General features: G+C 36.2%; 1 protein-coding gene across 4 annotated transcripts in view; it reads right to left on the minus strand.

Moving 5' to 3' along the window:
- AMPH (amphiphysin) overlaps positions 1 to 27,710 on the minus strand; it is a 185,430-nt gene that overhangs the window by 83,155 nt on the left and 74,565 nt on the right. For all 4 annotated transcript variants that reach the window (XM_036231028.1, XM_036231027.1, XM_036231029.1 and 1 more), the window contains exons 2-3: positions 26,016 to 26,096; positions 4,188 to 4,242 (exon numbers count right to left, since the gene is read on the minus strand). In XM_036231028.1, coding sequence (XP_036086921.1) covers positions 4,188 to 4,242; positions 26,016 to 26,096 — 136 coding nt within the window. The remainder of the gene's footprint in view (positions 1 to 4,187; positions 4,243 to 26,015; positions 26,097 to 27,710) is intronic.

Raw genomic sequence — 27,710 nt, forward strand, 5'->3', positions numbered from 1 at the left:
TTACCTACCTATCATAAGTCTCATTTTTCCAAAGCGTACATTACTAAAAAATAATAGTACATGCCATAGGTTGTAGTGAGAATTATATGAAATAAAATAGTAAGTTTATGTAAAGTTTACATAAGTGCCTAGCACATAAGCACTCAATAAATGTTGGCTATTATTATTATTGAACTAGACTTTCATTTCCTCTAGCCTGAATTTCACACAACCACAACAATTACTTTTCTAAAGTGCTAATCTGATCATATGACTATTCCCTTGCCTATAATAATATAAAGACACTTTTCTCCATTGACAGAATAAATTTCCCACTGCCAATAAACTCCCAATATGATATGACACATAAGTACATCTCTACACAAATGCTGCCTACCTTTCTGTGTCTCATCCATCTCAGTGTCCTGCTTGCCCCTCACTGATATACTTGTTCCCTAAAAAACTCATGTTCTTTCCTGCTCCTTGGGCCTTTGTACATATTGCTGCTTCTTTTTTACCTGGAAAGTCCTTCCAACATCAACCTCTTTCTCTGGCATATCTTATGACCTGATGACTAGGTATGCTCCCTTCCTGGGTCCATTCAGGTGTAAGTTCCTAGGAAAGACAATTCCTGACCTAGTATCCTGTCCCTTAAGTAGAAAGGTGGTCTAGAGTGCGGACAGAGCTGACTCCATCTTGAACCCAATTGGCTAGGGTATCTTGAGTGAATGAGCCTAGACTTTTGATGCCTGGATGGATTCTGGAATGTGGAGAGATGTTTTGGGCTACTCATGGAGTTTTTGTTACTCTTTCCTCTGGAGCTTTCTATCCCTTAACTTAGCATGGTGCCTGCACCTGCTGGTATCTGGTCTTTTGGTCTCCTCCTGACTACTCACACACTCCTTTCCTAACACATAGGCCTGTCTCTAAGCCAGGATAAAAGAATGGCCTAGAGGGTGAAAGATGCAGAGATCTGATTGTCCTGCGGCCACCCAGAGCCCATTTTAATATGGGAGTTCACCATTAAACTCTAAATCTATAAGCTGGGCTTGTTTGCATCGTTCTTTAGTCTTTCAGCTCCTTCAGCATTTGGGGGCCGCTTTGCATACACAGCTTTCTCATGCAGCAGTACACAATGCACACTTCTGTTAAAATACATATTACTATGCATATTTGGCTGTTCTGTTTATCCAACTTTTTTCTCATCTCTACTCTGAGCTCCAGGACAGCAGGAATTGTGTCCTGTTCATCCCTGCATCTCAATCTCCTAGAACAGTGTCAGGCCATAAATGATGCTCAATGTGATGTTTGCTGCTAAGGTGAATGAGAGCACAAGATCTACCTTGCGAAGCCAAAGCATCAGCAAAAACAATACAGACCTAAAGAGGTGAATGCCACCCAGAGATTAGTGATGATGAGTAGAGCTCATTGAACTCAATTTCACGGAACCCCAGTGATAGAGATTTTGGAGCTTCTAAGAGCAAATGGAACCCTTTATAGATGAGGAAACTAAGGTAGCTGAGAAGATGGATGACTTTTCCACTGTTGTTCCTGGGACCAGACCCAGGGTCCCTCACTCTCCAGGGCCAGATCTCATTTCTCTATAATGCTGCCTGCAATATAGTACAACTAGCTGGCTAAGGTTATTTTTGTGAAAAACAGAAAAATTGGCCATGAAAGAACTTTGAAAATGCAAATTATGATCTATTTAACACATAATTTTGTCTTTAGCACTGACCAAAGTAATTTCAACATCAATCTCTTTTATGAAGTATCATTTGTTAATATCACTCAGATAGTAAATATGATTGGGGGAAAAGCTGATATTAGGTCTTTTTTCCTTCAAGTGTAGATGTGGTCTTTGGAAGTGGAATGAAGTATCTGTTCAAGTCCTCTGCCCATTTGTTAATTCTATTGCTCGCTTTTTTATTGTTGAGTTATATGAGTTCTTAACATCTTTTGGAAAGCAACAAATGAACATGACAAAAACAGATATGGATATGAACAACAATTTAGTGGTTACCAGAGGGAAGTGGGGGGTAAATAGATATGGGTAAAGGGGGTCAAATATATGATGGCAGAAAGATTTAACTTTGGGTGGTAAACATACAATGCAATATATATGAATGATGTATTACTGAATTATACACTGGAAACTTATGTGATTTTGTTAACTAATGTCACCCTAGTAAATTTTATTTAAAATAAAAACAGAAGTGGAATGAAAGCCTGCTTTGATGGTGCATCCAATGTCTCTGTAGAGCTAATGCTTTACTCAGAGGATTCACCTTAAGGATGAGAATTATGCCAGTTTTTTAAAACAGCATTCTCCATACTAAGGCGGTAAAATAGACCAAAATATATAGACTTGGGAAAGAGATCTAACATTCATTTAACAAATGTATCCATTTCTTAAAAAATCAGCTAAGATAGAAAAAAATCCTGTGCTTGAAATAATTTATGACTTCTTGTCTTAAATCTTATCAAATCTTAAATCGGTAATTAGAGAAATACCTAGAGTGCCTTCTATTATCTGACTGAACTATCATAAATAATAAATACTTAAGGTTAATTCTTTTAGCACAGTTAATTATGAATTCTATGAATTTTTGGAAATTAAATTCTCTGACTTCTTTGCAAATATAAAATAAGGCTAATATCATTTACCATATAGCTGTGTTGGGTGGTTATGAAGAATTGATATGTCTAAAATGCTTAGTATACAGCCTAACACATAGTAAGTACTCATCAGAAAGTACTAGTAGTAAGTAATCATTCTTTCATTGTATAAATGAACTCTTGTTTTGTGAAACCACTACCCTACCAATGGTCATCTAGTTCAAAGACAGTATAGAGAGTGGATAAAAGTAGGGCCTTAGGAGACACACAGATCACAGTATGTTTTCTAGTGTTTACTAGACACAGACTTTGAATAAGCTATTTAACCTCTGTGCCTTGCTTTTCTTATCTATAAAATTATCTACAATGTCTTACCTATAAAATTCATTATCTATAAAAGGTAATAAAACTACCTACCTCACAGAGTTGACATGAAGATTAAAATTACATGCCTTGCATATAACTTAATTATATTTTAGTTTAAAAATCAATTTCACTAAATTTATTATTATGACTAATTTTTATTAAGATTTTCATTATTTTATTATTTATCACTGTCTTTGTAATCAAATTTCAGGCATCGAAATTCTTAGAATTCCTAGAAATGGAACTGCTATGTCAAAAGGCATAATGAACAAACAACAATGCATTTAAAGACTTTCACCAAATTGTTCACCAAGAAAGGCCATCCTACCAGCAGTGTTTGAAAGGGTCTGTTCCCACAGCATTTTTTTTTTTTTTTTTGGTCTTTCAACATTTGGAAGAAAAACGACAGCGTCACCCTTTTGATTTTATTTAATATCCTTTAATCATTTATGAAGATAAGCATTTTCCACATTTCTTACCCATCTATAATTCTTCCTCAGCTAATTTTCTCTTCATATGTCTACCCATTCTTTCTTTCAATTAAGTGATCCTTGTTTAGTTGACTTAATGTTAATGAGCTCTTTATATCTTGTTTCATTTTCATTAAGCATGTTGTCAATATAATGTTTTTAAACATATGTATATACATTTTCCAAGGTCAAATGTCTCAACTTTTCCCTTTCATTTATGCTTTCAGTCTTTTGGGTTACTCCAGTAAAGACCTTGTCACCCAAGACAAAGGCTAAGTTTACTGTATTTTATATTAGTAATGTAGAACATATCTTTGTACACATTTTAAAATTTTTACTATATCTGGAATTGAGAAAGAAGGAGTAGAATGTGAGGTTGGGAATCTCACCTTTTTCTGAGTGTTTGGCCAGGTTACCGAAGACCCCTTGTCAGACAATCCATTCTCTCCCCACTAATCTCAAAATCTGCTTTGTGATCCATCACACCCATCTGTGTACTTGGATTTGTGCAGGGAGCTAGATTATGTACAACAGGCAGAGAGATGGAGTCCACTGCCCTACTATTCTCTCTTAACCTCTGCCCCTGGCCTCATTTCTTTGCTTCATACTCAGTGGGAATTTGGGAGCAAGTAGAATTTAAAACCTGTGCCTCAAAGCCAAATGGTTTTATAATTAACACTCAATCTTGTCACTCACGAATTCCAAGAACAACCTGTGCCTGGTAACATACAGTAAGCAACTCACACACATTACCTTTGATAGCTGCTAAATATCCTCGGAGTTCTCGCTGAAGTCTTGTACCCTCTGCCTAAAAACACACACAAAAGCAGAAATATTAAGCATCTTCTCTATATTTTACATACACATATGTACAAAGCAGTAAGTCTCAGAGTTATTATTGCCAGAGGCTCATTCTTAAAAGAACACAAATATGTGGATACAGACTAAGCAAGGTGCCCATCAGTCCAGATGTTTAGAGATTTTGTTCAGCTTAAAAGAAAAGGACAAGGCAAATACAACTTTGCTAAGAATGAAAGCTGTGGTCCACCATACAGCCTCCTATATATTCAAGAGTTGGAAAGTCTCTAAATTCCGATACATGGGTTATAATGGTAGGGAACTGATCACCATTGTCCAATATAGTAGCCACTAGCCACATGGCTCTTGAGTGCTTGCAACATTACTAGTCTGAATAGAGATGTACTGTAAGTATAAGTTACATGCCAGATTTCAGAGACTTAGTACAAAAGATTTCATTAACATGCTTTATATCAATCGCATGTTTAAAATGATTATATTTTTGTCTATATTGAAGTAAACAACTGTTATTGAAATTAATTTCACCTGTTTCTTTTTACTTTTTAAGTGGAGACACTAGTAAAATTTAAATTATGTACATGGTTTGTAATTATATTTCTATTGGGCATTACTGAAATAGAGAAATTGTTAAAATGTAAATTTGACATATGAATCCTAGCTTTGGTTTGAGTTAATTTTAGAAACTCTGAGATGCTGAGACTAGGATCAGATCGTAGCTGAATTTGGAGTTAACCCAGGAAATGGCAATAGGGGCATGCAGAAGTGAAGCAGGAACTGGAAGAGCCATCACAAGGTGCAATATCAAGTAAGTTTCCATGGTGAGCAACCAGTCTAACTCCCACCGGGGAACTCTGGAAGACAGCATCGAACACCCCGAGGGGCAAGGGAGCTGGGGCATTTATCTATTAACTCTTGTCAGCCACTGGTTGGGGGCTGCTCCTCAGGGACATTAATTCTCCCACTATGTCCACATAGGGGTAGAGAGATCTCTGGTAACCAGAAAAAAAAACCCTCAGGCAAAGAGCTGCCCTTGCTGGCAGTTGCAAATAAATCTAGTGGGCTCAGAAAAGGTAAGTGCTAGGGGCATATGGCTGGGCACCCACAGTGTGTGCTATGATACCACAACTGAAAATGTAAAAATATGTACACTTTAATTGCATAATCATTTAACAAAATTGCAGAGAACTAGCATGCTGAATGACTCCACCTTGATAATTAATAATATATGTTATCTATCACATATATTATTTTATATATAAAACATAACAAATGATGATTGACTTAAATATGACTATTATAGTTGCTATATTATTAAATGTATTATTAATCATTAAGTTAGAGTTATAATATAGATAATAATATATAATACATGTAATATAATAATATATAATACTATTAATAATATAACAACTATAATAGTCATATTTAAGTCACATTCATTTGTCAGTATTTACCATAAAGGAGGGGGAGGGGTTAAGGGGAAAAAAAAAAAAACCTACTTCCTTCAGTAAATTACAATATAATATGGAACTAAAATACCTAATTAGAAAAATTGCAAATATTACAGTTAGCTAACAGCCATTCAAAGTGTTTGGAGTACAAAGCAAACACAAAATACCCATCGCATTTAAAGACAGTGATTAATTCAAAGAAACTCTGAAAAGAAGTGTTCAAGACTATGCCGGACTCCAAAAGGAATTCTGTATGAGAATTTTTTCTGTATGGTATAGTGCAAGTATAGTGACATTATTTCTATGAAATCTATGTAAGGCTCGGGTGAGGTTTTCTTTATCTGCACTAATCTCAAGCTACTTTTGTCAGCGTTGTTAACCCAGGTATTATCAGATAAACGCTTAGGTTAATTCATTTCCAGGCACATAATGAATTTCAATCAGAATAGTTTTATTCAGAATGGCAAAACAGAAATCACCAAAATTCTAAATAATTGCCTCTCTTTCTCATGCCTCAATATGGTTTAAAATCAAAATTCTAGCTTTCCATTGTCTTGCTGAACTATTTAGAAATATAGTGTGAATGTAAACTACCATGAGCTAGATTAAAAAAAAAAGATAGATTTCTAAAACATCGAATGCAGTGGAAAACTATCTGTAAGGATAGAGACCGATGAGAAAATGTTGACAATAAACACTTGTAAAGGCAGAGGATAAAGAGGATCCAGGGATGAAACAGGCATAATCAGACCAAGGTCCTCAATACCACCATGAAAAGTAAGAATTTTGGGAAGAAGGAAATAGGTTTTCCCCTACTGAATATTTATTATGTGACAGGTACTGTGCTGGATCCTAAATACAAAAATAGCTGAAAAGCTATGGCTCTGGGATATTTTATTCTTGTTATAACTATACTGCATCTCCCTATTAGGTCTGTCTGTGGGGAGGACTATACTTCTTGCCCTATCGACATCAAGCTAGGCTGTGGGACTTGACTTGGCCAGTGAAATGTGAGTGGAAGTGATATGTGTTGCTCTAAGCAGAAGATGTAAGGGTCATCATATGGGTCTACCACGTCTTTTCCGTCTATGGGCCCTAGAATACTCCAGATAGCGGTTGTTTCTCCAGAATGGATCACAAAGTAAAGGGAACATGAGGTACATCTACCACATATGTTTTCATAAGTGAGAAATAACCATCTGTTGTTGAAAGACACTGAGATATTGCTACAACAGCACAACCTATCCAAATGGCCTAATGCAGTGGTGCACCATCAATAGTGGAAATGCTGTAAAATGGAGAGTGCTAAAATCTAACAGAAAAAAATGCCAATGGAATAGTGAGCAGGAGAGAACTAAAGACAATTTTACAAAAACATTTCAGAAATGAAATCAAATTGGAAAGGTTAAAGATAAAGTGGATGGTTTTGCAAATTGAAGTCTCGGTGCTGGTCAAGTAATGGAAAGAGGTAAAATGGCACTGAAAGAAGACAGCAAAGCCCAGAATCATTTGCTACAAGAGAAAATTTGGAGAGGATAACATCTGTAATCAGACGTGATTTACCTGACAGATCTAGACCTAGACCAATTTTGAGCCTGCAGCCCTAAAATGTGCAATTAGGATTTAAATAGGGTTGGAATTCCATAAGACAACATTTCTCAAAATGGGTAAGTGTAGGCCTTGAGGTTAGTTAATAGTTTGTTTAGGCCACATATAGCCACAAAATAAACCTAAAGCACTTTTCTAGAACATCAATTTATTGAGGTTGGAGGGGATTAAACAGAAGATAAGCAATTATTTTATAACCACTAAGCTAACTGTTATGATATGGAAAGAAAAACTGCATCGAGATGAAACAGAACTTCACAACTGTCTCTTGCTTTCAGATGTCTCCTTTAGGGCTCTGCTCTACCACTATTACTGGTCCTTCCCTGAAAAAGTATGAGAGGCATTGAGCTAAGGCGGGGCCCATTTCTCACCCAGAAGGATGCTTTTCTCTCAGAAAGTAATACAAAGTCAACTATGGTATGGTTATGAGTCACCACAATTGTCCAGAATATCTGGAATTAGACAAAGAGTAGTAGGGGACTCTTTTCTTTTCCTAAATATTTAAGGAATAAAGCAGTCAAAGTAAGCCCACAACCCAGTTGTTTTTTTCTTTCAGAACAAGAAAGGGAATAAAATAATTCAGGCTCCAATCCATACACTCCATTCATCTAGCCCAAGAGAAAAAATAAATATATTTTTAAATGAAATAAGAATCCCAGAACAGATTTTTAGATATTATAAGAGTGGAAGAAAGTTCAAATTTCACAATAATGCCTTAAATAGATAAGTTCAATTTAAGCATATAAACTGAGACAATTTAAATAACTTTATTTTCCAATTACTAAAATTCTTAATTTCTCCAATGAGTATTAAGGTTCATAAATCATTTGGTAATAACCATATTAAATTTAACTTAAATTCTGCCTGAATCAAAAAGAGTCAGAAAATTTCTTGAGAGAAAATTTCTCTCAGAATATGCCACAGAGTAGTTCTGCACAAAACCCATTAATATTAAAGTTTTCTTAACATAATTAGTCTGTGAATCACAAAGATGTTTTAAGTTTGAAATAAATTCTTATAGCACTGCTCCAATTTCACTAAATCTGAAGTTTATTCCAAATTCCTTGAAAATTAGCATTGCACTAATTAACCTTGAATTATGCATGTGTGTGTGCAGAAAAGAAACTTAAAATTTTACAACCTTGAGACTATATGCATCCATTTTCCCTTCAATTTTTTAATGTCATTCTCTTCAAGATAAGATGAAATCATTATTCTGACTCCTGGTGACACTCAGGGCTTAGAGCAATCTGAGAACAAGTGATTCTATCATAATTAAGTTATCTGATTCCAAACTCAGACTCCATTTTTGGACAAGATCCAAGAAGGATTTGCCACCTACAAAATTCTTTGCCCTGGCATATAGTATAACAACTCTGGTGTTAGTCAGCAGTTCTTTATTTTTTTCAACTAAATCATTTATCAGTGTTAAGAACTGCTGCTTTTCCAGCCCAGACAGTCTCCCAGGCCCAGCTTTCTTCCCACATAGCCTGAAAGAGTAGGCCTGCCTTCTCTTCCTCATTAAAACTACTCTCGTCCACCCCTTCCCTTGGGTATCAATCACACTCTTGCAAGGCTGGGGAGAAGAAAGCAGTTTCCCCAGTTTTGCACTTCCTGGCTGTCCTGAAAAACAAGCCAGGGTCATTTTGGGTTTCATCATGAAGATATCAAAAATTAACAGGTATACAATAATAAAAAAAAAGTACACATGACTTTAAAATGTTACAAAGGTTTAAGAATCACTGCCTCTGGTCATAAGAATCCCTTTATTCTCTTCCAGAGTGGTATCTTGAAGCTGTTGCTTTCTTCCCTATGAGGACTACTCATGATATCCTTCCCACAAGGATTAGAGTGAAGATTAAAATCTAACTGAATAGAGGAAGAATGCCGCAGGCACATAATCATGGAAGATTTCAGAAATCTTGTGTTACTCAATACAAACAAATCAAATTTCAAACATAATTAAATATTTCCAAATTGTTTTACTCCAGATTGGTCCTCAGAAGCACCAATTCCTTAATAATAATAATAAAAATTATGATGATGACGATGATGGTGATGATGATGATGATGATGGTGTGTGTGTGTGTGTGTGTGTGTGTGTGTGTGTGTGTGTGTGTGGTGCATATTTTGGTGCAGTGGGGGTGGGGGGAGAAGGGGATCAGTTCCAGACATGCTGGGTTCCTGGAGAACTCTCATTTGCGTCTCTCTTTCAGAACCTTGGACAGCTCCCAGACACGTCATTGGTTCTGAAACTTGACACTTTTTATCTTTGTAAAAATAAAATGCTACTGCATCAAAGTTTCCTACTGTACTCCGGTGAGACCTTAGAAGAGTAGAAGAGTTACAGACAGATGTCCTTCCTCCAAAGTGAGCCAATTTCCTGGTAAGAAGAGCTACCATAGACTGACACACAAGAAGAGTGTCTCAAAACCCTAGCACTACGGTAAACATTCTCTAGTATTGGGCTTAAAAACGGAGCTGTATTAAGGTGTAATGAATAATATTTGATTATTAATAAGCCAAGTTGTTTATTATTTAGGTACACTATATTCTGAAGCATTAAAATATATATTAATATTAGCAAATACTTTATGTTGAGGACATCAAGAGCCAATAAAGGAGGTACAGTTTTGTGAGTTCACTTTTAACTTAGTAGCTTCTGCTTAGAAGAAAGAAGTCATAGTTGAGGCATTAATTTGGTTGAATTATAGACACCATGCATAAAATGAATTAGTAATTTCTAAAAAACTGAACTCAGGGCAGCAACTACTGCAAATTCAGGGGCACCATGTTCACATACTACCATCTGCATGACACTCCTTCCTGGGCAAGGGCATATATTACTGCAGTCTTGCCTGTGGATTTTATTTGTAATGTTATGCAGTTCTGGCAAATCACCATAAAGCATTAAGTATTTAATACCCCCCCCCCAAAAAAATAAAGAAACAAACAAAACAGAAACAGACTCATAGATACAGAGAACAAACTGATAATTGCCAGATGGGAGGAGTTGCTGGGGGAGGGGGCTGGGTTAAAATGTTGACGAGATTAAGAAGTACGAATTGGTAATTACAAAATAGTCACGGGGATATAAAGCATGCCATAGGGAATATAGTCAATAATGTTGTAGTAACTATGTTTGATGCCAGGTGGGTACTAGATAATTAGGGGAATCACTTTGTAAATTACATAAATGCCTAACCACTATGCTGTACACCTGAAACTAATATAAAATAATATTGAACGTCAACTTTAACTGAAAAATTAAGATTAAAAAAGTATTTAATACCTCTTAAACAAGAAATGGGTTGTTGAATATGTAGAATTGACTTGTTAAAATATAGTAAATGTAGTAATGATTTACATTCACAGATAATTTTTGTTAAAAAGAAGAAAAAGATAGCAAAAAGAAAACAACATACATAATACAGAAAAATGTTTTCATTAAATTTCCTCTCTAACTCAAAAACTAACTGAGTTGATGTTTAGAAGGGAGCTCAGGTGGAAAGCAAACAATACTAACAGACATATAAAACCTGGATCTAAGGAGATATAATTTCACAAAGTTGTGATTTCAGACAGGTAAGTCTCGTTATCTCATCTGTGATCATGAGCCTACAGAAGTTCCCACTGTTACATTATTTTCTGCCTTTACTGGCACTTTTCTTTTGAAAAGTCTAAATAACATATCAAATTAAAGTTGGCTCAGTTTCTCAGAGTTCAGACAGGTTAACTCAATCCTGAAAGCAATGTTAATGTTGTTGTTGTTGTTATTATTATTATTATTATTATTATTATTATTATTAAAGCTTAGAAGAAAATTAGATACTCAAGGAGATAAATTTTAATGAGGCAATAATGAGCACCTTGATTAACAGGTGGCTAATAAGGCATAATATTGGAGTCCATTTACGATCAAAGTCAATGTTAGGATGTTGAACACTACAGGCACTCTTGCTTTACTAAGAAATAAAGCTCTCCTTATCACAGGTTCAAGTGCCGTTAAATTGGAAGACAAGAGATTTTCAAAGGTAAAAGCACCGAGGTCTCCAAAATTTTCATTTTTTTCCGTTGCTCTAAGCCTTTTGTAGTAACAGGAACTGTCATTAAGAAACTCACACTGATTTCATACAACAATTTTTTCTTTTAAAAATTTCTTTTTGTTAGCTATGAAGGCAAAAGATATAAAGAGGAAATCAAAGTGGATTTTGAAATCATATTCCTGGGCTGACTGGGGTAGGCAGTGGTGCACGGAAAAAATCAAAGAGATATCAAAGAGAACATTTGAGTTTCTACAGTTTCACTCAATATCCGATTATGCCTGTCATCAACTCCAAGAAATCCTATGCTGAAAACCAAATCAAATATACTTTCTAGTGTATGGCCATGCTACCCTGAACAAGCCCGATCTCAAAAGCTAAGTAGGGTTGGGCCTGGTTAGTACTTGGATGGGAGATCACCTAGAAAGACCAGGTGCTGTAGGCATAAAAAAAAAAAATTACATAAAATAAGGGATTGTAAACTAACAAGGTCCTTACAATCTGCGAGGTTAATCAAGGGTTGCCTCGCCTAAATACACACACACACACACACACACACACACACAAACACACACACACACACACACACACACACTTTCTACCTTTCAACAAAACACAATTAGAAAGCTAGTTAGTAATTATATGTGTAGTTTTTCCATATATTTCCCTTAAGGCAATTAAATTGAGTTTATACAGATCTCTATTCTGGTTCTTGGAAAATCTAATCTACCAGGTGTGAAAGGGGATGGAACTGCCTCATTAGAACCATTAAACTCACCACAGCATGAAGGCTGTATACAACTTGAAGATATGTATGTGCATTAGCGGTATTATATAAATAAATTTTTAACCTTTGCCTCAATACCTAGAGCACAGTACAGTGTGTGTGTGTGTGTGTGTGTGTGTGTGTGTGTGTGTGTGAGAGAGAGAGAGAGACAGAGAGAGGGCGTGTGTGTGTGTGTGTGTGTGTGTGAGAGAGAGAGAGAGAGAGACAGAGAGAGGGCGTGTGTGTGTGCACCAGTGGGGTAGGGTACTACTAATCCAGAAATTAAGGGAAACTCCATAGGTCAGGACTTCAACATATACCCCAACAATAACTCTCCCTGAGGCTTATTGTTCAGTGTCTCTTTCTATGGGTATGGATGCCAGTTCTAGCTACAGTGTTCTAACAAGGACAGGATGTAAAAGTGTTTTTCTAAAAACAGCTGCTATGTCAAGTTATGGAGATGCATTACCGAGAAAAAAGGGAGTGCCATGTCTCTAATTACCCCAGTCATAATATAACATCCAGAATGCTTCTGAAACTGACATTTATCATGTCTGTGTTAGTTTGCTGGGACTGCCATAACAAAATACCAGACATGCGGTAGCTGAAACAACAGAAATTTATTTCCTCACAGTTCTGGAGGCTTGGAGCCCAAGACCAAGGTGTTGGCAGGTTTGGTTTCTTCTGAGGCCTCTCTCTTTGGCCTGCAGATAGCCTCCTTCCCACTGTGTCCTCACATGACCTGTTTTATGTATGTGTTCATCCCTTGTATCTTTCTAACTTCTTATAAGCGTACTAGTCATATTGGATTAGAACTCACCTATATAACCCCGTTTGATCCTAATTACCCCTTCGATGGCCCTTTTTCCTTATATCCTGCCCTCTACTCCTTCTAATTGTGTAACCTTGGGCAAGTCACTTAACCTCTCTTGGCCTCTGGTTCCTCAGCTGTAAAATAAGGGAATAATACCATTCACTCTGAGGGCTTGCATGAAATCTGAGGGAGAGAGTCCATGTAAAGTCCATGTAAAGTACCCAATACCTAAATCCATTTCTGGCATGCGTAAGTTCATGTAAAGCAGGAACACAGCATGCATTCAGTAAATGTTGGATGCCACTATTATTACTCTACCCAATACTTTTTAAATGATAAACTGTGTGAAGAGTGGGTATTTCATAAATGCTTGACTTAACAAAGTCTGCAACATCATATTACAAAGAAATATGTTTATGAAAAATACACAAAAACTCCCCCCAAAACAAGCTACCTGGGAATTTAGAATGGTTCCTTGTTTTTAATTTATGTTTTTCAGAAGGTTTTTACATCTTTAAATGTTGCAGAAATAAATGATCCTAAAGTAAACAGAAGGAATTTATTCAGACATATAAGAACTGCCTAACAATACATATGAGAAACATCATGACTATGAGGAAACAAAAAAGCAATGAACCAATGGCCAAAAGGATAATCAAGATCATTCCCAAGTTAAAAGTTTTGTGGCATATGCTCAGTTTTCTCATACAGAAAGCAGAATTATAGTTACAATCACTATGAGAATCAAGTGAAACAGTGTACAAAACACTTTGCAAATGCCAAAGCCTACTTGTGGAAAAGTCTTAGCAAAAACACTTTATTGCTGCTTTTACCTAAGCCAGCCAGGTGTGGCTTGGGAATCTATAAATTTGTGAGCTCCTGAGAAAATTATTATAATTATCCAGATTAGGAACACATTCAAATAGATGTATGATTAAGGAAACCATTGAATTAACTATATTGGTGTAATCTCAGGCTTGCATCCAAGTTGTTACTATCATTTGACTCTTCGGAGACACTGTCAAATGTGTGGCCTGATTCAGAAGTGTAAATAAAGTAGGACCCAGGAATCAGTATTTTTAAAAGGCCTCCAACTGTTTCTAATGGTTATTTAGGCACATCTACTATAATTGTTCACTGTGTCTATCATTTAACTGACACTAGTCTGTTGACGGACACTCCAGTATGTAGCTCTAGTATGAGATAGCCAAAAAGACTCTTTAAAATGTCTGCCTCCAGGATGTGATTCCATAGTGTAGTGGTTAGCACGTCTGCTTTACAAGCAGAGGTCCTGGGTTTGCGCCCCAGTGGAGTCACAGTTCATGGTCTATGGCCATGCCACCCTGAACAGGCCCAATGTCTGATCTTAGAAACTAAGCAGGGTTGAGCCTGGTTAGTACCTAGGAAGACCAAGTGTTATAGGCATAAATAATAATAAATAATAATAAAAAAAGAAGTCTGCCTCCAGGTTCCAATCAATTACCATAAATATCCCTCATAACACATCTTCATCACTTAAGTTTCTACTTCAATGGAAAATCAGCCATGGGAACCTACAGAGTAACTTATGAGTGAGAGCATCACACACAATGGGAACCAACAATACTGATGCAAATCTGAGCATCAACTGCAACTCATCTATGTAGATGTTCACAACATTTCAGACAATCTTCCTAGGCTTGGAGGAGAGATATGTTTAATTCTCTACATCTCATTATCAGAACAGTACAGTCAATCTGGGCCCATTTAGAGAGGAGCACTTAAACTAGTTAATAAGCTCACTTCACAAGAAGTGGAAGATACATAGAATAGGTCTCAAAATGAATGGTGAGGGATGAGATGCTAAACCTTCCCCAGCTAATTAACATAGTAAAGTAAAACACAATTAAAGATAAGTAGCAGAATAGGCTGGATAAAAGGAAACCTTTAGAGAAATAACATAAAGAGCTTCCACTAGAAGTGATTTCTTAAATGGTTCCATAGGAAGTGGCACAAACAGTGATGCCTGGAACACTGGTAGTTTGGGTCGAATTTTAATTTAAAAAGCTAAAGCTTTTTATTTATATAAACCACAGCCAAAGAGATATCCTTGTAGATGGAATGAAAGAAATAAGGAAAGAAGACAAAAGATGGACAGGTTCTCCAATGAATGTTTTCGGTTTCTTTCCTCTATCTTGCACTATCAACAGCAACTCCCTAATAGAGGAGGTTTAATGGATGTGCCATAAATGAAATAAATGAAGAGACCATAAAAGATGCAGGGAAATTTGAAGAACAGGGGCCAGCACGTTCTTGTGACATCTACTGGTTTCTACTATCTGCCTCCTCCCACAGAAGTCAATTGATTTGGCAATCATGGTGGGTTATACTTATCAAAAAGAAACTCTAAATCAAGACTCTATATGTACAATACATATCTTTCCATAAGAATAATATAAAAAAAGAGACTGACAGTCTTAACTAGAGGCTTAGTGGACGAATTATAATCTCTTACTTTTTTTGCCATATAGTGAACATAACTAAATATAAATCAGTAAAGTAAAGAATTTCAAAGCCAATCATATAACCATTTCATGAACATCTAGTATACTATTCAATCAGCTCTACAGAGGAAGAGCCCTTGCAGTAACAACCAGTAGACACATATTGAGCCTGCGGAGTCTAGCTGGAAATAGGATTGTGGGAAGATGTAGAAATCATTTTTTTTCTAAAATTACCAATTGGGGTGAGAATACACACATGTGTTAATGTTAACCAGTGAAACCAAAATGCAACATAATGATAGAAGGACAGTAACATCATCTTAGAATTTTGTTTCTTTTTTCTACTACTTTTATTACTTAAAATAAAAAAGACTTTAGCACATTAGACCACAAGTTCAATAAGAACAGGAAATATGTCTGAGTTGTTTATTATTTTGTTTCCAATGCCTTGTGCTTAGTAGACACTAAATAGTTATATGTGAGTCAGTCAAGAAATGCTTTTGATAGACACTTATCCATAGGGAAGTTATACTTGGCTTTCAACCTGTTATCTTCAATGAAGTGTCTTGCTCACAGCTCAAGTCAATCCTCCCAGTTGTGAGCTAGATCCTATCTCCTCTTTGATTCCTCATATTTTCCTTCCTACTAAATGGGTCCTATTAGTAAACATATATTTTTGCCATATTAAGAAAATGTTTTCTTGACCCCACTTCCTCCTCCAGCTACAATCTTATTTATTCACTCCCTTTTGAAGCAAAACTTGAAACTTGCCTCCTAATACCCTTCATCTTGCTCTATTTATTCTCTATTTACTTGTTTTTTCCCCCATAGCTCTTATAATTTTCTAGTAGACAGTATAATTGGCTTATTTATTGTGTTTTGTTTACTGTCTGCTTCCTGTTTTGTAATATATAATCCACAATAGCAGTAACTTTTGTGTGTCTGGTTCAGTGAAGGTTACCCAATACCTAGATCCATTCCTGGCATGCAGAAGACATTCAATAAATATAAGGCAAATGGATGTCTAGTTTCATATTATTATTCTAAACAGGCATTCAAATGCTGTCATCTATCAACCTAAAAATGTCCTTGAAAGTTGACATTAAGAGAAAATATTTTAAATGTTGGAAAATATTTACACACTAAGATGGTTTCAAATATTACAAAATTCTTACAGAAAATTATAGCTAGCTAGAACTAGTAGTACTTTTAGGTAAACATTATTTCAAGAAATGCAGACATACACAAATTCTCCTATAGAATACTGTATGATTATTAAATTTAAATTTTAATGGAAATCTAGAATAAATTCAGAAAAGACTCACAATTCTCTCAGAAGCTTCTCAGAAGCAAGTAGCTGCTGCTGTTATCAATATATGGTAAAAATATCCTAGTAGAGAAGAGTGAGCTTGCCCCAAAACACAATACATTTTTTTTAAAATCTACAAATTGGAGAACATAGTTGGAAGTCAATGACTGAAAAGCATCGAAATTACTTATATACTAAGTTAGTAAAGCTCTTAAAAGATTGTAAATGCTACAAGTCACAGCAGATGGATATGAAGTAGCATGGAACCAGGGCAGCTTTATAATCCACAGAGGAACCAGACCCTTGCTCTAGTCTCTACAACACATGTTAGAATCAAGTTCAGGCTATGTCAGACATTCTCTAAGGGATATTTTGCTGCTAAAAGTTAAAATGAAAGAGAAAAATAAATGAAAATGAATAGAGGCTTTGATATTGAATGAGTCAGGAGACACGTAATATTCATGACAAAGAGTGAACACAGAGAATGTGTGTGACAAGGAGGAATACACTAAACAACTAGCAGGTGCTAGAGTGCATGGAAGATTTTTATTAAATGACTAAGACAAGATGTCTTCCTTTAAATATTTTATAATCTAATGAGGACAAAGATACACAATAACTTTCATATAAGAAAACTGAGACAAGCTATTTGATGAACATGAATAATGTACTACTAGAGTACAAAGAGAAAGAGAGATCCTAGCTGAGGGGGCTAGAAATACGATAAGTAGGAAATATCTTGTAAGTTGACATTAAGGAAAGATGGGAGGGACTTGAACAGAAGGAGATGCCAGTCAGGCAAGGACAGTGCAATCATAAGGAAGCATTTGCAGTGAGGGAAGTGGAAGGAGAGCTTAGAAGCAAGCAGTCCCTAAATGACACCATCGGACACAGATCACCAACTATTCACTCCACCAACTTCCTTTCTGCCTTTAATTATACCAGAGCACCTTAACTCTGAGCAGCCTTCTTAATGTGATATTTAAAGTAAAAAACCACTTGCTTGACAGGCTGTATCTGCTAAATACTATAAGGGGTAGTATGACCAAATCAGGGTATGGCTAAAGAAAGGTTTAGTGCTCTGAATGTGAGCCCAAAATAATTTGAAGCTACAAATAACCTGTGTCCTATAGACCCAGGGTCCCCAACCCCAGGCTGCAGCCCAATGCTGGTCCATTGCCTCTTAGGAACTGGTCCATACAGCAGGAGGTGAGAGACAGGCCAGCAAGTAGAGCTTCATTAATATTTGCAGCCACTCCACAGCACTAGCGTCACCATCTCAGCTCCACTTCAACTCATCGGGCATTAGATTCTCGTAGGAGCACAAGTCCCCAGTGCCAAAAAGGTTGGGGACCCCTGCTATAGAGCAGGGAATTGATTAAAGACAAAGACTAATGAAGAACTCTCTCCAAGTCATGAAAATACATATTCTTAAGAGCGTAATTTAAGGGAACTACCCCAGAATAAAGGTCAGAGATATTTTTGTGTGGAATAGACATATTTTTTAAGAATGGCAAAAGTTATTGGTTAGAGAGATTTTGGATAAATACAGACTGAGTATAATACACTTCTCTATGCATTCATGTCTTGCTTTATTGTACATTATTAAAGGAAAAGAAAAATTATCACCCACCCCATTTCTATGTTCCTTTCTTGATCTACAGACTACTCATTCTCTGTTGGAGAGGTTTCATACGAAGCGTTACTTTCAGTAGGAGCTTCTCTTTCACACGTTTTGCTGAAATGTCACTGGAACTCTGTCCTCATCTGTCATGTCCACTTAAGACCTTGGTAGGTCTTCATCCACCATTAAAACACTTCCCTTTCCCTCGTAAGCAGTAATATAAATGAAGCCACTTTAAAATGAAGCCAGAGTTGCAATGCTAGAGGAATTGCCTTGTATGACTTATGTCTCAAGCCTTTGGAATGTTAAAACAGGGCAAAATAATCTTTAGACTGGGCCTGAGAACCTTATGTCTTGCAAAAGAACTGTTTGCAAAGATAACAAGAAAGCAGTTATTATGACTATTGGACTGAAGACTACTGGACTGAAAATTAAAAACACTGTTTAGAGTGAATATCACTATTTTTCTGTTATCTGCACCAATAAAAATGCCTTCTTCTATTGATGCAATTATTCCCCTTCCTCATTTCATAAATATAGTGTCTTTATTGCCTAATGGGAACACCATTTGGGTTTCTGTCTGAAACAATGCTTCCAAAGTAGCTATCTTTATTGATCAATAAATGCTTGCTGCCTCTCACTTTGAAAGGCCTTTTTTTAGTAGGTTAACACTCACCATTTAACAGCCTTGTCCATTACATAAAGGACCCAAAGGTAAGACTGATTCAATTTAAAGTGTGTGTGTTCTGCTAAAAGATGTCTACCAATGAGCAATAAACTGAACATGAGGGCAATCAGACAGTCCCACACTTAATAACATAGTTAATAAATGTCATGGCACTGAATTTCAAATACTTTGACTACTGTGATCTTAAAGAGACCTATAATTTAAATATTCAAGCATAATTTTAAATATTTTAACATAATTTAAATATTTTATTTTTATACCTTCCCCTCACCCTGAACAAATGATTTCATTTTTCAAATATGTGACCTAGAATAATGTCTATTTTAGATAAACACATTAAAATAGACAACGAGAGGAATATGTTCTATAAATAATAAACCCATAATTTGTACCAGAGCTTCCCTGACACAACTAAGCCTTCATCCTACCACTGAGAATTCTACTATGATTCCCCTCAGTGGCCACAATAGAACAAGAGTAATCAGGGCCAATTCTACCATTCTGTGAAACTTACTACTACTACATCTCTCATGAATTCCTGATAAGGTGAGGGAGCCACATTTTAATTATTTAAATATAAATGTAAACAAACCATTTTTCATTAATTACATTTTTACTAATTAATTATAATTTGATTATATTTTAATTAATGAGCATCATCCTATTACAGTGTAAAAAGCAGATTGCCCAATAAATCAACAGACTATATAACTGCTAATTCTTTTAGTACATTAATAATGATTATCATTTAGTATACCCCATAGACATATATGTTTTAATAGACCCCTATTATAAAACTGCATTAGGTGCCAACATTCAATAATTGAGTTATTTCCACTGCTGCATTGCCAGAGTTATTGGAGATGGGAGGAAACTCTCAGAAAGCATGGTGCCAAAAGCCAGGGTAAAGAAAACTCTTAGCAGGCATATCACTAGGCAAGGAGGAACTCTCAGTTGGTGCGCTGAGTGGGTGGTGAGTATTGGCCAATGGGCCTGGAGGGGAAAAGTACAGGCCGATATGAATCGGCCCACAGCCAGAGAGCAGAACACACTCTTGGCTGGTGCAATATGGCCCACATGGTCAGAAGATAGGTTACATAAAGGGGACTGCACAAATAAATACATACATTGAAAATAATGGAAGCCAGAACTCTCACTCTCAAAGGAGGTATAAATTTGGGAAGAGGGAAGGTTCAAGTAAAGCAGGAGATAATCGTGGCTTCAGATAGATGAGAAATAAAAAAATATAGATGTCTATGTTTATAAATTTGTGTGTGAGTGTGTGTGTGTGAGTGTGTGTGTGTTTGAGTGTATTCTGTTCTGTTAAAAGGCCTAGAAGCATAATACCCTAGAAGCAAAGAGTGCACCTAGCACCCAGATCTTGGTTTCTAAATGCCATTATCCACTAACAGAAAACAGGACTCCTTGGAAAAAACACTGATTCCAAGACTGGTTAAGAAAAGCATAATGCGAATCTGAAAAATCCTGTACCAAAAAGTAAGAAAAGTTCTCAAAGAATGATAAGGATATGTGAAAAGAACACAGGATTCAACTCCTAAGAGTTTCCATTGGCCAATTTGGGGGCAATTGTACTTCAAAATTAATAATAATGTATTATAACTCATTAAATAAAATAGGGATCTATAAGTCCATACTGAGATAATTAATTAATCAGCAGAGAAGAGAGAGTTTTACTACAGTATAAGTGGTTAATTAATAAATGTAGAAAGAATTAGAAAAAAAATCACCATTTAGCAACCATCAGAGTAATAACTGATTTCAGACAAGAAGCTTCAATGAAAAAACTAGTAGGTGAAAGTCTGATGACAAACAGGATATTTACAGTCTCAAAGTACATCCTCACGAAATATTTACTAATTACTTAATTTAAAACTACAAAAACTTTATACTTGAGAAACTTGGAAGACAGCCTCCTATTAACGAAGTGATAAAAGCTGACATAGTAGTAACAGTGCAAATCAATGTCCTGTGTGTCCTGATGTCGAGGACTGGGAAGAACACAGTGTCACTTCTGTGGCAATCCTGCTGGGAATGAGCACATGAAGCTGACTGGCTAATTCAACTGCATTGAAAGATCTATTCATTTTCAAGGCTTTATATTTGCTGCACTTATCTGACCCCAGATAAGTACTTTTCATTTTTTTCTCAGAATCCTACATCTAGAGTTCGGGTACTTTCTATATGCTCCCTCCATTCAGCCCGAGTATCTAGGAAGAACCTATTAAACTTACTAAGGTGTAAGCAACACATATTTCATCTCTTCCAGGAGCATTTGTATTTTCACAGGGCATTGGTTTCCAAGATCAACAACCTTAGGAAGAAGGGACCTCTGTCACTGCATCCCAAATCATGCCTGGTAAAGATAAGATCCTCATAGCAGATTGAGATATGCAGATCACAGGTAAGTCAGAGCATGACCATATTTTGTCATGACAACACTAAAAATAGACACCAAACATATGATGAGAAGTTTCAAGAGCTAATCAGAGGAAGGGCTTGGGAAAAAAAAAACTGTATGAATAGAAACAAAGAACTGGTCCACCATGTGTTGTCCATAGACCGGCATAATTTATATCACCTAGAAACTTGTCAGAAATGCAAATTATCAGGTCTCACCCAAGACATATGGAATTGGAAACTCCAGGGACAGGGCCAGCAATCTATGCTGTACCCAGGCCTTCTGGGTGGTTCTAATGGAGCTGTCAGTTTGAAAAACACTGGTCTGGTGGGCACAAAACCCACCACCTGAGGTTCTGACTCAGAATCCAGAAGGTATAATGACCTGACAGGAGGCTCTGTTGGCTGACTGAGGTTCTCCATGCTCTGGGCTAGGATGTTGGCATTTAGAACTGGATCATTACCCAAAAGAGACCTCATGGGTTCACATGTAGTCAAGGCAACAGCTATTTCAGAGGAAGGTCACTACTAATATAATGAAAGGTGGATAAAGTAACATATTCATATTCACATCATGGTTATCTTTGGTTTAAAAAAAAGTCCTAAAGCATCTGCTAGGTCTATCGGTTCAAGCAAATTACAAAATTTTTCAGAATGTAAATGTGATTTGCTATAAATAAAAATTTTATCTACATGTTAACACAATGTGGGAGCATATTTTGTATTTATATATTTTTAAATGTCTATTCTGTAAGTTTTATTTTTAACTATTTATGTACTTATGTACTAAAAAAATGTTGTGAAACTGCATATAAAATTTCATACAATATTCAACATCTCTTCCATCTTAGAAATAAAAATCTGCTCTGGGAATGTGCTGAAAACGATGATTTCTGCCACCAGTTCCACTTTAAGTTTAACATATTTTTAAGCTTATGAGAAAATCCTGGATCCTGTGGAGATTAAAAGATGAAAGCAGCCAGATAGGATCCCTGGGGTGAGGAGTGATCAGAGAGAAGACATGACTCCAGCTTTCAGTCAGTGGATTATCCTAATAATTGGAATCACTGCCTCCAAATTCTCGCCACTGGAGAGGATTTCAAGGTCCCAATGTTTCTTTTCTTCTTCATTTGTATAACACCAAAGTTAGGCTGTGTCTTGGTGGCAGACATGGAGAAAAGCGGCAGAACTACACAGCTATGGTATCTAAAAGAGGGAATGAGAAGCTCTGCAGATGTGAGAATTGAGATTCCCTTTTCCTTTATTTGAAGCATTGTTCTCAGATTGTACCTTTCAGTAGTACCTTTCTGTACTCACTGAAAATGATCAAATAGTTGGTTTTTCGATGCCCAACCAGCCTTTCGATTACTAGTTACTTGTTTTAATTAGCACATTTGCTGTCATAGGCATGGCTTAGTGGGGACATTTATTAGCAGAAAGGAGGGAAGGAAGCCAAAGCTCTTCCTCCTACTGTGGGATCTTTTCTCTGATCATTAACAGATCCGTCAGTCAGCAACCAGGTGCACTAAAAGCAGCCAATATTCACACCAGCTAATTCTGCTACTTGTTAATAGCACTGGTAAGAGAGGAAAAATACAAAGAAAAAAAACCCTCTGGGGAGGAAATGTTGAAGTCAGACTTTGTTATTCCTTTGGATTTCTATAATCCTTGCTCTCCGTAGCACTAAATCATCACAGAAAATCCCAAATTCTTGGTAGAGGACTTCGCTGTTTCCTTCTTGTCCTAACAGAGCAGTTTATGAAAGCTAGACCACAAAAACTACAGCAATGGAGAGAGTATGTACAGAACCATTATCCATGTTCTTGGTCCAACATAAACCATCTTTTAGAAAAAAAGAGGTTTGAGATCAAAAAGAAAATTTGGGGTTGGAATAAAATATAAGCTTAGCCTCAAGCTAGAGTTCAAACAGACCCTCTGCCACCTTTGATTCCAACATGAACAAGTAGGAAATAAATCAATAATTATGACAACCCTTATGATTGCATTAAAAGGAATATAAAAGCAATATAAATTTTTTCTAGAACATTCTAGAATAAGCTACTTTTGATTACAATTGAGAGTGATCAGATGACTGTAATATAATGCACAAATTCAAATATGATTTATCTCATATTGTAAATATATCTTTGGGTATTATATTAATACTAAAATCATAGGCCTTGTAGAGGTCACTACATGTTGGTCAATCTTACTTCCTAGGTTAATGTTCTACGTAAAAACTTCATCTTTTTCAGTGGCCCATGCTGAATTGGTCACAAATACACACTGGGGATTAATGGGGCGCAATTTTCCCAATATAGAGTATTAATAAAGTCAGTTTGGCTCTTCTTCCCAAGCTTTAATATGTTTCTATAAAAAATTAGTAAACCTCTCTCCATACCTCCTCCCACCCCCTTCCTTTTATTCCTCTCTCTATCTAATATATAGACAGTTAAAGGACCATTCCTCCTCACTGCACTAAAATGACTATAAATTTACTTTTTTGACATAAACAAATAAAAAACATCAAAATGAGTATGTGCAATTCAAGATATTTTTGATGCAAAATTATTTTCAAAGGGAACCAAAGGGAGTCAGAAGAGTCCCTGAGGAACACTATTTCTACATTTCTAATCTATTTGTTTCACTCTTATAAAGTAAAATTGCTTGTGCAAATTTCCTAAAATTTTGATGTTTTACCCAGATCTTGAAATATGCTAATATTCTTGAGAGAACTAAGGTGTTGGTCTTCGAAAGTGATAACATACTATTTGAAATGTATAAATCATATATATTTTCATTTTATACAAATGAAATAGTTGATATTCCTACACAGGAATAGATGGAAGGGTAGCATTATAAAGTCACCCCATGCTGCAGCTCCTTGCGGCACAAATCATTTAACCAATGCAGTTGATGATTTAGTCAACTGTACTTTTCTCTAGTACCTTAGACAAAATAATAATAATAATAATAATCTTAACCTGGTTCCAACAAAGTCCAAAAAAGAGCAATAATAATTCACTGTAACTGCAAAATGCAAAGTGCTTCCTAGTCATTAATGCATTCCTGAACTTGATGCTTCTCAAGGTTAGCCTTCTGAAGTGCTGACAACATCATAATACCATAAAAGTAATGGAGGAAAAAATAAGAGCAAAGAACTAATTAGTTCTATAGGGACACACCAAGCCGGATAACTAAGTTTCAAAGGATAGCATATAAATTTTCAAGTTGGAAAAATGGTTAAATATGAGTCACTTCTATTCAAATCCAGTCTCTTATAGCAAACATTTGGGAACCCCCCGAAAATTAACAGAGTACTGCCTGACAAATTTTTTTTCTGTGGGAAGTTGCTGTAATCCAAGACAATGACCTATATGGGCATCAGCTTGTTGTATGGACATTATCCTGTTGCATGAGAGAGTGTGTAAGAACTCAATAAATGAGAACATCAGGAGACATGGAATATCTATTCTCCTGGAGGAGACTGGGAGACACCTTATTCTATGGACCTAGATCCAACATTTCTCTAGGAATTCCCTTTCTATCTTCATAAATCTGTTATTCGGTTATTTGGACATAATCTATTTTTATCTCTATTACTGTTTTCTTCTCCAACTCCCTTCTTTCTTCTCTCACATACTCACCCCTAAGGCCACAATTTCCTCTGTGGACACTGGTAGCTCCAACAATAGCAGGAAAGTAAATCCATGTCCTTACATTTTTCTCATGTCTAAACCCCATGTTCCAGAGCCTGCTGGCCCAACCTTCTTTCTGCCCCACCTCTAGAATGACCTCTAGATCTGAAGCTTCTAACCTCAGAGAGCCCACTTGTACTTCCCTCTCCCTGATACTCATGCATGCTCTCTAAAAAGTGATATGCTAGCCAATTATCCAAGCCTTAGAGATATAAACAAATAATTTAAAACATGTTTTTGTTTTAAATTTATGTGTCTATTAGACCACTTAAGGAACAAATATCACAAATCGTGTTTCTCAAATTTTTTTTTCATTATCACCTTCCCTAAGGAGCTGTTTTACATTTTTTTCCCTAACATCACCACCCCCATGAAATTTTAATACCATAGATAGAGTATATATCTGTTTACATGATAAAAAATACGATTTTTTTTCACCCACCAAGAACTAATTTTCAGCCTCATGGGGAAGATGTAATCCCTTCTGAGAATGCATGATCTTGAAGCAGGCAGCAATTGAAGTAATTTTGCCAAAAGTATCTAACTACTGCTAATACTTACTGGAATATAAATCACTAAAAACATCGCCTTTCCTGTAGCTCAGTAATCTATATTGAAAAGCTCCAGAGAAGCAACATCTTAATCTCCTGAGATTCTAAAACATAAATCTTCTCCTGCAGTGCCTACTGCCTTGTCCTTTTCCCTCCCTAAGAAAGTCTACAGAACTAGCAAACATTACCTTCAGGTTAACACCACATCCAATAAAGGTCTTTCTTCGATCTTAAAGCATTTTAGATGTGCTAAAACACACACGTAATCACCCCATTTCCCACTCCAGAAACTAAACAAGTGCAATTTACCTCTTGCCGTTTGAAGTTCTGGACGTATTCTTCAAACTGTTCATCTTTTGTTTCGTCGGCTTTCCCAAGCTTCTGAAGGACCTAGTTTGCAAATAAAACAAAATGGTTTGATTTAATGATTGTTTCAAATGATAGGAAGAGCAAAGCTGTTATTTTGCTCCTCTGGGGAGACTTCACTCTTAGCCTAGCTCGTTTTTCTGTTCTGGAAGCATCTTGGCTTTGGTGGCTTTGGAACTGAACACACGTGGGTTTTAATTACAGTTCCACCACTCACAGGCTGTGTGATCTTGAGCAAATGTCACGTTAGATTGCATTTATTATTTACATATCTGTTTCCTCCAGTAGGCTGCACATGACTTAAAGACAAAAGCTATGTCTTCTCTTTTCATCCAAAGCATCTGGAACAATTCTTGACACTTAATAGGTACTCAATTTTTTATTAAATGGCAAGCCAAAGTTATCTGACTAATGTATTAATCCACTTTTTAGGGATGGTATTAGAATTACTGGAATCAGGTACATGGTAAGTTCTCCCTCACCATCTTCTGACATCCTCATCAACTGAATAAACATCCAAAAGGGCACTGGGCTACAGAAGGTCCTATGCTAAACGCTGGTTATCCAGAAACACAAAGATGAATAAAACAAGGACCCAGCACTTAATTTTAAGAAATTTATAATCTAGCAGAGTAGACAAAGTAAGATTCACAGATAGCAAGTCAAAGACAATGTATAATAAGAAACATGAGGAGCTGAGTTCAGGGAATGCTCTGTGGAGGTTATTCCAACTGTGTTGGAACTTTCGGCAGACAGGAATGTGTCAGACTACATTCCAGCCAAAGAAGTAGCCTAAGCAAAGATCATTGGAAATCTCATCATGGATGTGGGACTAGGCAGTAGGTCTATTCTAGAGCACAGGACTGGTACCAGGGTAAGCTGTTCTCAGAGATACCACAGACAGTTACTTCAAGAGAGAGTAGAAGGATCCTGAGAGCCACAATTGGGTTCACTATTCAATATTCCTATATCTAATATCTAAAACACCAACTTATTCAGGAATATAAAAAACTCCATAAACATTACCTTCTCAGAATACACATACCCTATGGCACTACTAAATATGTTTTTATTAAACATAAACATTTGGTCATTAAAACATACACTCATACAAAGCACTTTCTATGGCTAGGTTTTATATCAGACTTCGATACTTTGTTTCCTAAAAGCAAAGATACAACCTTATACAAATTAACAAGTTTTGATGATGCCTTTCAATGCAAAGACAGAGTGAGAAAAGTTACCTAAAACCTGAGAAGAGACAAAAGAGATCCCTGCATGTCCGTGGTGCAGTGCTGGACTTACACTCCTGATTAACTTCCTATTGTCTGAACTATTTATTGTTCCATAGGGACAGGAGTTAATGTGAAGATTTTTGTCTGGAATAAATGCAAATAGTTTCTGTCCAATGGAGAGGTTAACCCCAGAGATTATAGTTAATGATCCTGTAGGACATTATCAATTTTGGGTCTAACTTACCAATCTTATTCTAAAATCCCTTTATTAAATAGTCCATAAATATTCGGCTCCCCAAATACACTTTGAATCAGTATTAACATCTCAGTGGATGTCTTACTATTTAATGAGTTGAATAAATCTATGATATATGTTGATTTAATGTTTATATGAAAACTTTAT

The sequence above is a fragment of the Rousettus aegyptiacus genome, unplaced genomic scaffold (assembly GCF_014176215.1).
Source record: "Rousettus aegyptiacus isolate mRouAeg1 unplaced genomic scaffold, mRouAeg1.p scaffold_m13_p_13, whole genome shotgun sequence".
Classification (NCBI taxonomy): Eukaryota; Metazoa; Chordata; class Mammalia; order Chiroptera; family Pteropodidae; genus Rousettus; species Rousettus aegyptiacus.